At 42.4% G+C, this 13,354-nt stretch overlaps 1 protein-coding gene across 2 annotated transcripts in view; it reads right to left on the bottom strand.

Moving 5' to 3' along the window:
- Positions 1–13,354, bottom strand: part of DOCK11 (dedicator of cytokinesis 11) — a 74,449-nt gene that overhangs the window by 23,893 nt on the left and 37,202 nt on the right. Inside the window, exons 20-37 of one of the 2 annotated variants that reach the window (XM_042480214.1) lie at positions 13,005–13,128; positions 12,610–12,731; positions 11,508–11,594; positions 11,115–11,204; positions 10,756–10,874; positions 10,316–10,385; positions 10,066–10,191; positions 9,255–9,326; positions 8,387–8,533; positions 7,845–7,928; positions 7,264–7,375; positions 5,989–6,027; positions 4,775–4,953; positions 3,062–3,178; positions 2,421–2,496; positions 1,873–1,982; positions 1,180–1,291; positions 514–580 (exon numbers count right to left, since the gene is read on the bottom strand). In XM_042480214.1, coding sequence (XP_042336148.1) covers positions 514–580; positions 1,180–1,291; positions 1,873–1,982; positions 2,421–2,496; positions 3,062–3,178; positions 4,775–4,953; positions 5,989–6,027; positions 7,264–7,375; positions 7,845–7,928; positions 8,387–8,533; positions 9,255–9,326; positions 10,066–10,191; positions 10,316–10,385; positions 10,756–10,874; positions 11,115–11,204; positions 11,508–11,594; positions 12,610–12,731; positions 13,005–13,128 — 1,853 coding nt within the window. The remainder of the gene's footprint in view (positions 1–513; positions 581–1,179; positions 1,292–1,872; positions 1,983–2,420; positions 2,497–3,061; positions 3,179–4,774; positions 4,954–5,988; positions 6,028–7,263; positions 7,376–7,844; positions 7,929–8,386; positions 8,534–9,254; positions 9,327–10,065; positions 10,192–10,315; positions 10,386–10,755; positions 10,875–11,114; positions 11,205–11,507; positions 11,595–12,609; positions 12,732–13,004; positions 13,129–13,354) is intronic. The other variant, XM_042480215.1, reaches the window with a different exon arrangement.

The following is a 13,354-nucleotide window of genomic DNA, read 5'->3' as shown; positions in this document are numbered from 1 at the left end:
TATTAGTAGTATTAGTATTATATTAATTTATATCCCACATTCTCCCCAAAATTGGGACTCAAAGTGGCCAATCCAGGTGGATTTCAGCATCCTCTTCCTTCTGGTAGTTCCTTTATGAAACCTGGCAGCCTCTCACAGCTACTTTGCAATTTTCTTTTTTAAAATGGGAGTAAGTGTCCGTGAGTCTCCTGTGTATCAAAGCTTGGAAAAACAACTCTCCAGATCACAGCTCCCATAATGCTGTATTCAGCATGGCCAGTGGCTATGTTGGCTGGGGGATTCTGGGAGCGGTAGTCCAAAACAGCAATTTCCCCAAACTCTGGTATTGCTTGGATTGGTTCACTGATTCCAAGACTGGTCTGTTTGCATCCTATTAATTCCACGATGGCATCTTGAAATCACAGAGTTTGATCATCCAGAGTGGAATTCTGTCTCCTAGGAATATCCAGTTTCCCCTCTAAATAAACATATAATAATAATAATAATAAAAATAATAATAATAATAAATCTTACTCTAGGAGAGCAAGGACGTTCATGAGATCCTGGGGTGATATTTTGTTCCAGTAGGTCAACAGCGTATCTGAGATTGATAGAAAACAACATGGCTTGATTTCCATCTGAGAATCATAGCATCACAGAGTTGGAAGGGATCACAAAGGCTATGCAGTCCAAATCCTTGCCATGCAGGAATCGACAGTTAAAGCATCCCAAAAGACGGACATCCAACTTCTTATCTGAAAGCCTCCAGCAGAGAAGCGTCTACTGCTTTTTGAAAGAATCGATTCTATTGCCAAACCACTTTTGGTCCCATCTAATGAGAAAGGTCACCCTACTCCCAATGCTTGAAGACCTTAGGTTTTGTAACTCAGCTCAACTCAGCAGAAGCAACTGTCTTCTGTGTCAATGGGGTGGTGAACTTATTTTGGGTTTTGGTCCAAACTTTAGAGCAGGAGTGGGCAACTATGTGAGGAACAGAGGTTGATTTCCCCCATTTTTCTAAGCCTAAAATCACCTAAAATGTGACCCAAATGCTCTGGGCACAAGGCCAGAAAAACAGCCCTAGGGCTTCATGCTGTCCACAGCCCACACTTTGCCTATCTCTGGAGGATGAGGAAGAAAAGGAGGAGATGACAACGACCACGAGAAATCATATTTTAGGAGCATGCCAATGGGACTGACCTTCTGAAATCATTTTGATGATATAAAGATAGCAGATAAGGAGACTCCGGATCTCGTAGGGGTCCAGCCGTCCGAACTGGGAGATGCTACTCCGCGTGGAGCCCCTCCGTATCTGTTTCAAATAACACATGCCCAAGAGACGGGTTGGTAAGAAAAGATGTTCCAGAAGTCTAACCATGCTGAGTTATCGAAACATAGGTTGTGGCTGAAGTCATGAGGGTCCCATATGAGGCGAGTGGTATTTTTTGCAGGCCCCATAACTCCTTTGCTGAGACATTTGCTATAAGAGGAGGAATTGCAAACAGCGACCCATCCACTCATCTACCTAAGTCAACAAGCAGATCACTTAAAACCAGCTATTTTGGCACATGAGGATGAAGAAACACCCAAACATATTTTTCCCTTTCTAGAAAAAAATACATGAATACAACATTTATAAAGTAACATTTGCTGCCCTTTCATGATACCCCAAATCTACTGCCTGGGGCAGTTGATTCAATCTGCTATACTCTTGTTGAAGAACACCAAAGCCTTCCTGATATTTTGGGGGGTTTCCAAAAGGTATCACCCCAGTTTCATTTCTGCTTTTAAATGCATGGACCACACAGCACTTTTGGTCTTTCATTAAGGATCTAGCCAGGCGTGACAAAGTCTGTTATCTGAATGCTTTGGAGATGGAAAGGATGTTCTTACGTTTTCAGCACCGCTTTGGTCAGGAGACGTTCCTCCTCCTTCGGAGCAGAGGGAGCCTTTGGAGTCCTCTCTCTTGATGGAGAGGCCATTTTGCAGAGGGGTGCCATAAACTACAATAAAATCAGAATGGAGATGGGATTTACCTAGGGTTCCCAGGAGTCGGGTTTTGTACAGGATTATCCAGTATTTGGGGTCATAAATCAAGGTGAACCAAATGCCATATTTAAGAGTGGGCACCTGCCAAGCCAGTGAGGTATAATGCTTGGTATTGGATGATGATGATGATTTATGGGATTTATATTCCGCCTTTCCCCAAAAAGGGTATTCAAAGCATTTTACAATAATTTTAAAAAATAGACCTGAAACATTAATTAAAGCGGTGCCAAACTGCATTATTTCTGCTGTGCAGATGGAGCCTATGGCTCATATTGGACCCAGATTAATCCTTCCTCCCAAACCAAGCAACTTACTCAAGTGGGCAAAAATGACATCTCTACTCCCAGACGGACCAGAATCAAAATGATCTGAACCAACATCAGGTTGCTTACGTGAGTCTTTATCAGCAAGGAGGCTGGACCTGTTCGAAGGTGATGTGAAATTGCACATGAATTCTTCTCGGGATGCCTGGAAAAGGGGAAAGAGAAGAAGGAAAAGAGTTTGGAAGAGGAAGAAGAGACCTGTGGGTGTCATACCTGTGGGTAACTCTCATTTATACTCACTGGACCCTAGAATCCTAGGGTTGGAAGAGATCTCAAAGGGTCATCCAATCCAATCCCATTCTACAATGCAGTAAAACATAGAACCCTAGAGTTGGAAGAGACCCCAAGGGATCATCCAATCCAACCCCCTTCTGCCATGCAGGAAGACATAGAGTCCTAGAAAAAACTCCAAGGGTCATCCATTCCAACCCCATTCTGCCATTCAGGAAGACAATATATAAGTTCTCTCTGGGACAGATGGCCATCCAGCCTTTCTTTTAAAATCTCCAAAGCTGGAGATTCCACGACCCTCAGAGGCAGCAGCGCCTTCCACTGTTGAACATCTCTTACAGTCAGGAAGCTCAGGTGCCGCATCAAACTACAGTTATGAGAATTCCCTAGCATTGAGTACTGGTGTCAAACCAGATTATTTCTGCAGCCTAAGTTTCCTATCTGGGAAAGATGAAAACGACGTCTCCAAGATGACTCACAGAAGTGGACATCGCGCTGCAAGAGTACAAAGTGTCCCGGCCGGCCAAGCGCTGGATGTTCTCTAAAAGGAGTCCGACCAGAGGCAAATACAGCTGAGCAATTTTGGCTTGCTGGTTCTGTAAGAGAAAGAGTGAAAGAAATGAAAATAATAATGGAAGAGACAGGAGCCAAGGTTTTAAAAAGGGAACGGTTGAGAGCCAAACCAGACATGTGATTTCATAGCTCTTCGGTGCAGTTTCCATTTGGGAAGCAGGTTGAGAATGGATGGCATGAAGCCTTCCAGATGTTGTTGTTGTTGGATTGCAACTCCCAGAATCCCTTGCCATTAGTTAGTATAGGCAGTCCAGCAACATCTGGAAGGCTATATGATTCCCCTCCATGGATTTATGAAGAGAGAAAAAATGCAATCTTTCTTCCAAGCAAAAATCCTAAAGAAAACACTATGTATAGCACCTTTGAGACTAACTGAAATAAAGAGGTTGGCAACATGAGCTTTTGTAGACTTCAGTCTACCTCCTAAGGAAAACACTTCCTCTAAATCTCTTAATCTTAATTAAGATTAATTAATTATTAATTATTTAATTAATTGTTACCAGTTTTTTTTAAAGATGCGAACCAGTTTTCTGGGTGCATACAGAAATGCTTTTACTTGAGTCCCTATACTGGGAGAAAGGAGGTATATAAATAAATAAAATCAAAACATAAATCAAAATAAAAGACTGCATTTTAGCTCCTTTTAATTCCTTCCTCCCTTAAATGGATGCTTCCCATTTGTTTTCATTGCTAAGGGCCAAGCTGGCTGCTGACTTTGCATCAGATAAAGGCATTTTCCTATTTATCATGAATCACAGTAATGTTCTTGGAGGCCTCGCTATTTTCCTTTCCCTGTCCAGGCTGTTTGCAAAGAAGGTCAACAAGTGGCATGACTAAAGGGTGGCCACCTTGGCACATACTGGGCAGACATTAAAAGCTCTATTCCCAAAATCATGGGAATGAAGCCAGAAAGGAACTGGTGGCTAGGAAGAGGCATGAACTGGTTGACCAGCCATCCTCCTTTTCCAGGATGCACTATTTCAAACTTCTATCCAGGAGGAATTGCAAAATTCCATTTGGAGCATGACTAAGAAGCATGGGTTTATATTTATACAGGGTGACCAGACATCCTCCTTTCCCAGGACACATTCACCATTTCAACCTTCTGTCCAGGAGGAATTGCAAAATGTCTTCCATTAGGAGCATGCCTAAGAAGCATGAATTTACATTTATACTTAACTGGGCATCCTTCTTTTTCCAGGACACATCCTCCATTTCAACTTAAAAAGTCCTCCATTTGGAGCATGACTAAGTAGCATGAATTTCCATTTATACAAGGTGACCATATGTCCTTCTTTTTCAGGACACGTCTTCCATTTCAACCTTCTGCACAGGAGGAATTCAAAATGTCCTCCATTTTGAGCATGCCTGAGTAGCATGGATTTGCATTTATACAGAGTGACCAGGCATCTTCCTTTTCCAGAAGACCAGAGCTCTCTGACAGAAAAGGCTAAAATATCTCACCAATCTAAATATCAGAATTCCCTAGCATTGACCCATGGCAGTTAAAGCAGTGCCGAACTGCATTATTTCTGCAGTGCGGATGCAGCCTCAGAGGCAGAGACAGAGGGCAACCAGGATGACTATAAGGAATAAAACATTGCCTGAAATTGCTATACCTTATGCTGGTATCTGTTGTCAAAAGCGTGTTTTATTAGAAGACTCTTCAAGATGCTGATGGCCAGGAACCGGACGTCGTAGTTGTCCTGAAGGGCAACCAAGGTCTCTCTCAGGAGCAAGCCCACCAAGAAATGGTGGCGACAATATTCATCCGACAAGCTGTACTCCAGATTCGTGTCTGCAACAAAAAATACATATAAAATATATCCACTGATAAATGCAATGCATAAAGGGGATTTGGGGATCATGCTGTGTTTGACAGAGCTTCCCTGGTTCTTTTATGTTACTCCCAAAGCCTGAAGATAATTTTATACAATTTTTAAAAATGTTTTCTGTGCATGAAACAAAGTTTGGGTACATGAGAAAACAAAGGTGTCACTATCTCAGCCACCCATGAAGAAAGCTTTCTTGGGTTTTTAAGTCTTTTGGATTTCCAGATAAGGGAGACTCAACCTGTATAAATATTTGATAAGCCCCCTTGAGTCCCAGAATTGGAAAAGGCTGGGGTTTAAATCAATACAAAATTTATCAACAGCAACAACAGCCACTGCCTGGAAGAGGTGATTCTTGGGTTTTTATTTCCTTCTTGCTAGTAAAAAGACACAACCATGAGGCTGGACGATGAAAGGCCTTCAAAAACAATCTGCAAAGAGCATCTCTGTGAGGCTCCAGGGCTAAATTTTGCAAACTCTGACGCTAAAACAATACCCAAATTGGACCACTGAACCCCAAGTCCAATGAATTTTCCTTGCAACTTCTATCACTGAAGCATGGGTTATCTCTGTCCAATCTGAATATTTACAGCCACTGTTTAAAACAACAGCGTTGGTCCACTCACAGTTAATCTCTTTTGTAAGACTAACTCAACCATGATTCATCTAAGCGCTCTCCGCCAACTAGCTTTAGGGAGCAATTTATGGAAAGCAGAGACTTGCAGCTGTCTTTGCACCAGATGTTCAAGCTCAGCGTTCCCTCTTCATGTCAGCAAAAGCAGAAAGCGGCGGCTGATAATGTATGTTAGTCGATCCACAAAGTAAATCTCCTAAGTTTTTAATAGGGAAGAGGGTGTTGGATGTTGCTAACAAATTGATCTGTTGAGGAAGCATGGATGCATGGCATTCAGTGAAAATCTACCGGGTGCAGAAATGAGCCAATTTGAGGTTGAGGTTGATTTGGCAAAAAGCGGTCCAACTAATTCCCCCGCTTGACCTACCGACTGAAGTGAACAGATCCAGAGCCAGGGAAAAGAAATCTAATTAGTGTGCAAAAGGGAAACAAAAAAGGAATAAATCATCTCTTTCTCTCTGTGTGTGTCAATATATGTGTTTGTGTTCCACCAGTTTAAGTTAACATGCAAAAATACATACACTCATAGGTTAGCACCTTCTTGGTCATTTCGCTGTCCATAATAAACAATTACACAACTGTAAATGCTTTCTCAGAATTTGTGCAAGCAAGCATCTGACATGTGCTTCTGCAACACTTTTTTCCTGTTGTGCAATGACATTTGGATAACGGTTGTGCCAGTATAAGTATGTTCTCTGACATTGTGCAAGAATGTATAAAGTAATTCCTTGTGCAACACCTTTTTTTCCTGGCTATGAAATAGTTAGATAACCAAGGGCAGTTGGATAACCAAGGGTTGTGTTAGTGTAAGTATCTTCTCGGATGTAGGGCAAGGAGGTGTTTGATATCTCTTTGTGCCACGCTTTTTTCCACAGCTGTTTAACGGTTAATTGGATAACTGAGGATTGCACTGTTGCATCTTCTCAGATGTTGCACAAAGGTGTTGTAACCAATAATTTCTTCTGCAACACTTTTTCCTGGCTGTGCAATGGCAGTTGTGTCAGTGTGTCTTCTCAGATGTTGTGCAAGGATACCTTTTTGTGTAACGCTTTTTTGCACGGTTGTCCAACAACAGTTGGATACCTATGGGTTGTGCCAATGTCAATATCTTCTCGCACATTGTGCGAACATGTATGAAGTAACTCCTTGTGCAACACTTTTTTTCCTGGCTGTGCAATGGCAGTTGGATAACCAAGGATTGTGCAAATATAAATATTTTCTGGGATTTTGTACAAGGAGCTGTTCAGTACTTCCTTGTGCAACACTTTTTCCCACAGCTATGGCATCTGGATAAACAGTGTAACTACTTTCTGGAGGCTGGATCAGAAGTGAATCAGGACATAGAGACTTGAATCCTATTGTTAGCCCCAAAAGGAGTAGACCCACTGAGTCAATAAGATTTACATAAGTGCTGATGCATCATTCAACAATCGCTGCAAAGGTCCAGTTTATATGGGACTAAACAAGAGGATTAAGAACAGAAAGAGAAAATTGTAACACTGGTCATATGTCTTTGAAAGACTTCTTTAGCATCAATATTCTGGTTATCTGTGAGCAGGTCTGTTAATGGCCTCTGAAGCCTTAAAACAAGATATTATGAATAAATCATCATAAATTGTAAGCTGGCAGACAGGGAACATACCTTGGACCCTCTGAAGTTTCGGTTTGGCAAAGGTCATTGGCAAATTCAATGGGATGTAGTGCTCATGGTTACAAACTGTTTGCAGAAACTCAAACTTGTATTCCACCAACAGCTGGATGTGAAAGAGAGGGAGGAAAAAACCACAAGCAACATTTACACAGAGTTAACAGATCCCTCAAGTATAAACAAATATTAAATACCAAAGTCAGAGACGTTCATTGCATGCTCTATTTTTGATTTCTGTGCAATGATATGAAAGATAGATAGTAAAGAAAACAACAGAAATCAACTCATATGGCTCTCCATAGAAGCCAAAATGACTAAACTGTACAACTTTAGCTATATCATGAGACAAAATGGTTCAATGAAAAAGACAATAAAGCTTTGGAGGCAGAAGGTAGCAAGAAAAGAGGAAGACTGCATTATAGGAATCAAAAAGTTTGCAAGACCTGAGTAGGGTCTTGTTCATGACCGGGTGACTTGGAGGTCTCTTATTCAAAGGGCCAAAGCCAATTGGACAGAAAATAACCCCAAAACAGACTTTGTACCCCCATCACAGCTTCCAATGATCTAAGGATTACCTTGGGGTCTTTGGGGCTGAATCCAGAAATGTAGTCATTGATCAAGTTGAAGATATACCCTCGGTCCATGAAGGTCAGACATCGCTGTAAGAAGCATTGGAAAGAAATTGAACATGCTGCTTGGAAGATGCAAATTCTCCTCCTGCCATAAGCTGTAAGGAGGCTGATAGGATGTGACTTGCCCAAGGTTATCCAATGGGTTTCATGGCTGAGCAGAGAATGGTCTCCAGAGTCATAGTCCAACACTCAAACCACTAAGCCATGCTGGCTCTCTATGTGTGACACTAATAATAATAATAATAATAATAATAATAATAATAATAATAATAATAATAATGGGATTTGTAGTTTTGTGAGGCACAAAAAGTCTTTGGCAGAGGAAGACAAAGCCCTACAAACCCCAGGATTCCACAGAATGGAGCTACAGCTCTTAAAGTGGTGTCAGGCTGCATTATTTCTACAGTATAAATGCACCCCAAGCTGATTTTAAAGATAACATAAAATTGGTTTTTGGGACCAGCAGCAAAAGCAAAGCTACTCACCTTCAGGAAACTGGCCAAGCTGAAATTGACGTTTCTGGACTCCTCTGGGATTTCGCTGTAGCGAATGTTGACATGAGGGATGATGGAAAGGAGGAGAGAGTGTAACGCGTGGTTGTAGGAGTCAGGAAATCGTTGAACCCTGGGGAGCTGAAAGAAGAAAGTGTGAACTGGAGCCAGAAATCACAAAGCATCACTGGGACAATGCCAGGACTTTTGCAATGGCGCATCCCTCTGAAAGTGTGCTACTACTGACGGTCACGTCATTGTTCCAAAAATTAAGATGAACTAGCAATGAACCTTTCTCGCCCTTGTTATGGGGAAACAAAGGGGTTTATCACACTGGGGCTAATTTCTGCATTAAGAGAGATTAGAGAGCATTTAAAGCATCCCACAAATAAAGCGAAAATGGTGAGTAATTTCGCGAAGGGTTATCACACGCAATTGCGCAAACAAAGTGATATCTGTAATGTATTGTCGCTGAAATCCCAAAAGTAAAAAAGATAGACATTGATGCTTCTTTGTGACCACTTTAATGGTGGGTTTTGTGTGACGTCATGTGCAATTGTTTTGTGTAATCACGTGATTTTTCCAGGATATTTGCGGGATAAACTCCCAATCTCCTTCATGTGATAAACTCCAAAGACAAGGCCCACCTTAAATTTCTGTAGGTGAATCTGAGCTCCCATCTCTGAAATTTAAGGTGGGCCTTGTCTTTGTTTCCCCATAACAAGGGTGAGAAAGTCTCATTGCAACTTCACCTGACAATCTGAATTTTATGAACGATGCTATGACAAATGCTACTTTCTGAGCCTGCAATAACCAGAATTGTACCAGAATTTTACCCGGAAAAATCTGCTTGTGACCTTACCTTAATCTTGTTCTCCTCCAGGAGGTACATGGCCATTGACTTAGCCAGGGCTTCAAAGAAAAACCACGAATACTGGAAGAGATCAGTAGAAACAAAGTCATACGCTACAACAAGAAGGACATATCCTGCAGACATGTTTGGTGGATTTGTCATGGAGGGGTGAATCCAGAATTGGTGTTATGGTAGACCCCAATTGGATACCTAGAGATCCCCTGGACAACTCAATGCCTGTAAAACTAAGAAGTGGATTCTCCACTACTCTAAAGCCATCAACCATCCTTGAAATCATGGCTATTCCCATTTTACAGGAGGCAAACTGAGATGCAGAGGTTTAGCCATGGTCATGTAACAGAGCCGCATCTGGTATTATTAATTTTGCAGTAAGGATGAACTTTTCATAACCAACCCCATCCCCAAAACACAAAGAACTTTGGGAGGAACTCTGTTTTATTAATGGATATCAGCACAAATTACTATGGGACTTGTTTGGCTAGGGCTGTATCTCTGTGGCACAATAAGTGCAGTTTGGCACTGCTTTAACTGCCGTGGCTCAATGCTATGGAATTCTGGGATGTGTAGTTTTGTGAGCTTCTCTATCGGAGAATTTTGGTGCCGCAACGAACTATGGAACCCACAGGATGGAACCATGGAAGTTAAAGTGGTGTTAAACTGCATTAATTCTGCAGTGTGGCAGCAGCCGAGGTGGAGTTCTATAATGTGTTGCCTTCTTTGTACTGTTAACAGTTGAATGTTGGTGATCCAAGAAAATTAGTCAAAGACTAAAAATAATCCCCTCTTTGTCCTGCCTGACCTTCAGCATCTTATTGATGGCCAAGAAATCTGCAGATTGCTTGAGAATGGTTGTCATTGCAAGAGCCAAGATTTCATGAGTTGTCTTGTTCTGGGGCACGGTGGGCTTCTCCGGTCGGAAGCAATACTGCAAGACAAAGAAGGATGGGGGGCACATTTTCTATCACCCTTGGTTGGGTGGGTGGGGGGTCCTCCAAGTCACAGAGAAGAAGGTTTTGAGATGTGAGACCCATCCACCCAACCCTGCTCACCTTGATGAAAGACCGCAAGTCATGGTCAAGGCCTTCCTCGTGACATCTGGATACAATATGGAGGATAACCCTGTGCAACAAGACAAGTGGGACTGATTGTACCCCAAGGACCAGGGGGTTGGAAAAGTTCCTTTTTTTGGGGACTGTGATTCCCAGAATCCCCTAGCCAGAATGGGCAGCAGTGCCATGAACACCTCCATTCTAGGTCATATTAGGCCAACTTGTAATGGACATTGTTGACCCGATGTCTGGGGAGATAGACCAGGGGTGGGAATGCTGGGTGTTGTGAAGACCCCATTGGAAAAAGACATTTTAGTCTGGGTTCATTATCTGAAAAGCTGCATTCTCTCACAGTTACTAATTCATTAACAATCTTATTATTAATTAAGATAATTGATGAGCCCTTTGATAGGTGACTCAGATGTGGCCAAAAAACTTACATGGTACAGTTGACAGCAATTTCCTCCTCTTGCGTCTGGTGGGTGAGGACTCTAAATAGCTGCGTGAGAATCACTGGCAAAAATTGGATCATTACTTGGATCTCCATGGCATGCAAACACTGAAACACATAGGTACAACAAAATCCATTTTGAGGTTGGTAAGGTACAGATGACAGGAAAAGGGGTGTTCAACCTTCTCCCCCCAGAACCCAAGACATGTTGAGAGACTACCACTTTCCCCTTCCACCAGTGAGCCATTGGATGCCAAGCAGTTGCCCAATGACACAGGCGCTGCCATTAGTCAAAGTACGCTTGGGTGGACTATAAAAACAGGTGACCAAAAAACCAGTGTTGCTCACCTTTAAATGCTTCACAAGTTCCCCTGGGACTTCTTTGGCACCTGCCTGGATCATCTGGCAATACTGGAAGAACTTATGGAGGTGGAGATCCTGAAAAGAACAGAGTTTCAAGCTGCAGGAAAAAAGATGCCACCTCAACATTGGGAAGAACTTCTTGATGGTAAGAGCGGTTCAGGAGTGGAACATGATGTCTTGGAGGGTGGTGGAGTCTCCTCTTTGGGTTTTTTAAAACAGAGTCTGGATGGCCATTTGTCAGGAGGGCTTTGACTGTGTATACATGGCAAAGGGTTAGACTGGATGGCCCTTGGTGTCTCTTCCAATTCTATGATGCTATGACCAATGACTAACATTTTGTTCAAATATTTTTGGAAGTCAAGGCTGAGTCCTACTTACCTGAGTGTAAATTGTGGACTCCAGATGGAGCTTGACCTTAAAGAGAGATTTCGCCCCATCGACCCACTTGATGTCAACATTTGGTTGCTGCAAAAGGAGACCAAAAAAACACGTGTTTTTAAATGCCCTCATTCAACGAAAATGGCCCAACATCACAAAGCAAACTTGGCCCATTCTAGGATTAAAAGAGTTTTATGCAACACACTTGAAAGCAGAAATCTGCACGCACAGAAGACAGAGCGATAAAAGGTTTCCAAGAAGTAGGTCATGGATACAAAGCTGACCGAACCTTCAACCAGCAGCTTAAAAACAGCAGTGTGTGACTTTCATCTATAATAGACATTTCAGTTCTGAAAAGTGTATACTATAAACCTGTTCATGGACCTCTTGAAGCCCATTCAGTCATGAATTGTCTCACAGATGACCAAATAAGCCACCATTCCCTTACTGCATTTCTGGACCCTTTCTCTCCTGATCCACTGGAGGTGCAACTGGGGAAATAACCCAGGGACGAGTCATGGTTGTGGCTCAAAACGTCACAACAAGCATAATTTAAACAAGCCAGAGTTTGTAAGCTAACACCAAACCATGGGTTGCAACTGGAGCTTGCCACTGGTTAGCAAACTATTGTTTATTTGCAGAGATGGACAACAACCCAGAATCCAACAAACTACATCCAGGCACTGTGTCACACCAAACTGAAAGGACCATCACACAACAAACTTCTTTGCAGGTCTGCAAATATTTGCAAAGAACCACAAAATCCCAACACCCCAAAACTCTGAAGTCGAGAAGGCGGCTGAACTTGCGCAGCCAGAATAATGATAAAATTAATGACCTCCCCAAGTCTTCACTTGAGCCAGTGTGCAGAGAGTGGACTTTCACATCATTTGCAAAATATGTGTGCATCTGTGTGCTTTCACATCCACAAACTGCAAATATAATGAGGTCCAAAATCATGCTCAAAAAGAAATGCATGACAGTGGATGAGCTGCACATCACCATAGTTCCTGAACAGCTCAATATAATGAGTGCATGGAAAATGCAGAGCATTGACATGGAGTCCACTTGTGCCTCCAAATTCGTATATTAGTCTCCTTGCCTTTCGTGCCTCGTTCTCCCCGACGTTCAGGTAGCCAGCGGGCAAATTGGCAGAAACAGGGAGGTGTTGTTCAGAGGTAAGGATCCGACCGTCCTTCAGCAAAGGAAGCCAAGAAAATCCCACTGAGGAGACAACAACGCACAGAGGAGAATGAGCAAGATTTTGGGGTTCTGGGTAGGATCATAAGGCAATAGTGATTTCAGGGAAACTCAAGGGACTTTGCCCAAGCACTTAAGATCTTATTATGTCTTGGCAGGAGCAGCTGGTGGGTTTTACATCTCTGGGCCGCAAATCTCTTCCAACTTTTAGTGGGAACTTTAAAGGAGATAACAAAGGTGCCCAACCCATTTCAGGACCTGTACAGATCAGGGTCCGGATTCAAGAGGTGAGCGTACCTGTTGTCTCGACGGTGTCCTGCTTTTTCGCCGTCCCCTTTGTGTTAATTTCACAGCTGACATGATAGAAGGTGAAAAGCAAATGATGCTTTTGATGGAGGTGGATTGGAAGCTCAATTTTAATCTACAATGACAGCATGAGAGATGGGTGCGGCATTTGCGTTTGCTGAAATGCACATTAAGCAATGCATTTTTAATATCTATATATATCTATCTATTTATATAGATGGTGCTGGGGAAAACCAACGCTGCTTTGGAGTCATGATCTCTGCTGACTGGCACCATTCCTTAAGTTCATAAACTCACTTTCTGTCCAATATCCGATCCAAACCAAATTCCCTTGGTCTTAC

The sequence above is a fragment of the Sceloporus undulatus genome, chromosome 7 (assembly GCF_019175285.1).
Source record: "Sceloporus undulatus isolate JIND9_A2432 ecotype Alabama chromosome 7, SceUnd_v1.1, whole genome shotgun sequence".
NCBI lineage: Eukaryota > Metazoa > Chordata > Lepidosauria > Squamata > Phrynosomatidae > Sceloporus > Sceloporus undulatus.
This window is presented reverse-complemented; position numbering and strand designations above follow the sequence as displayed.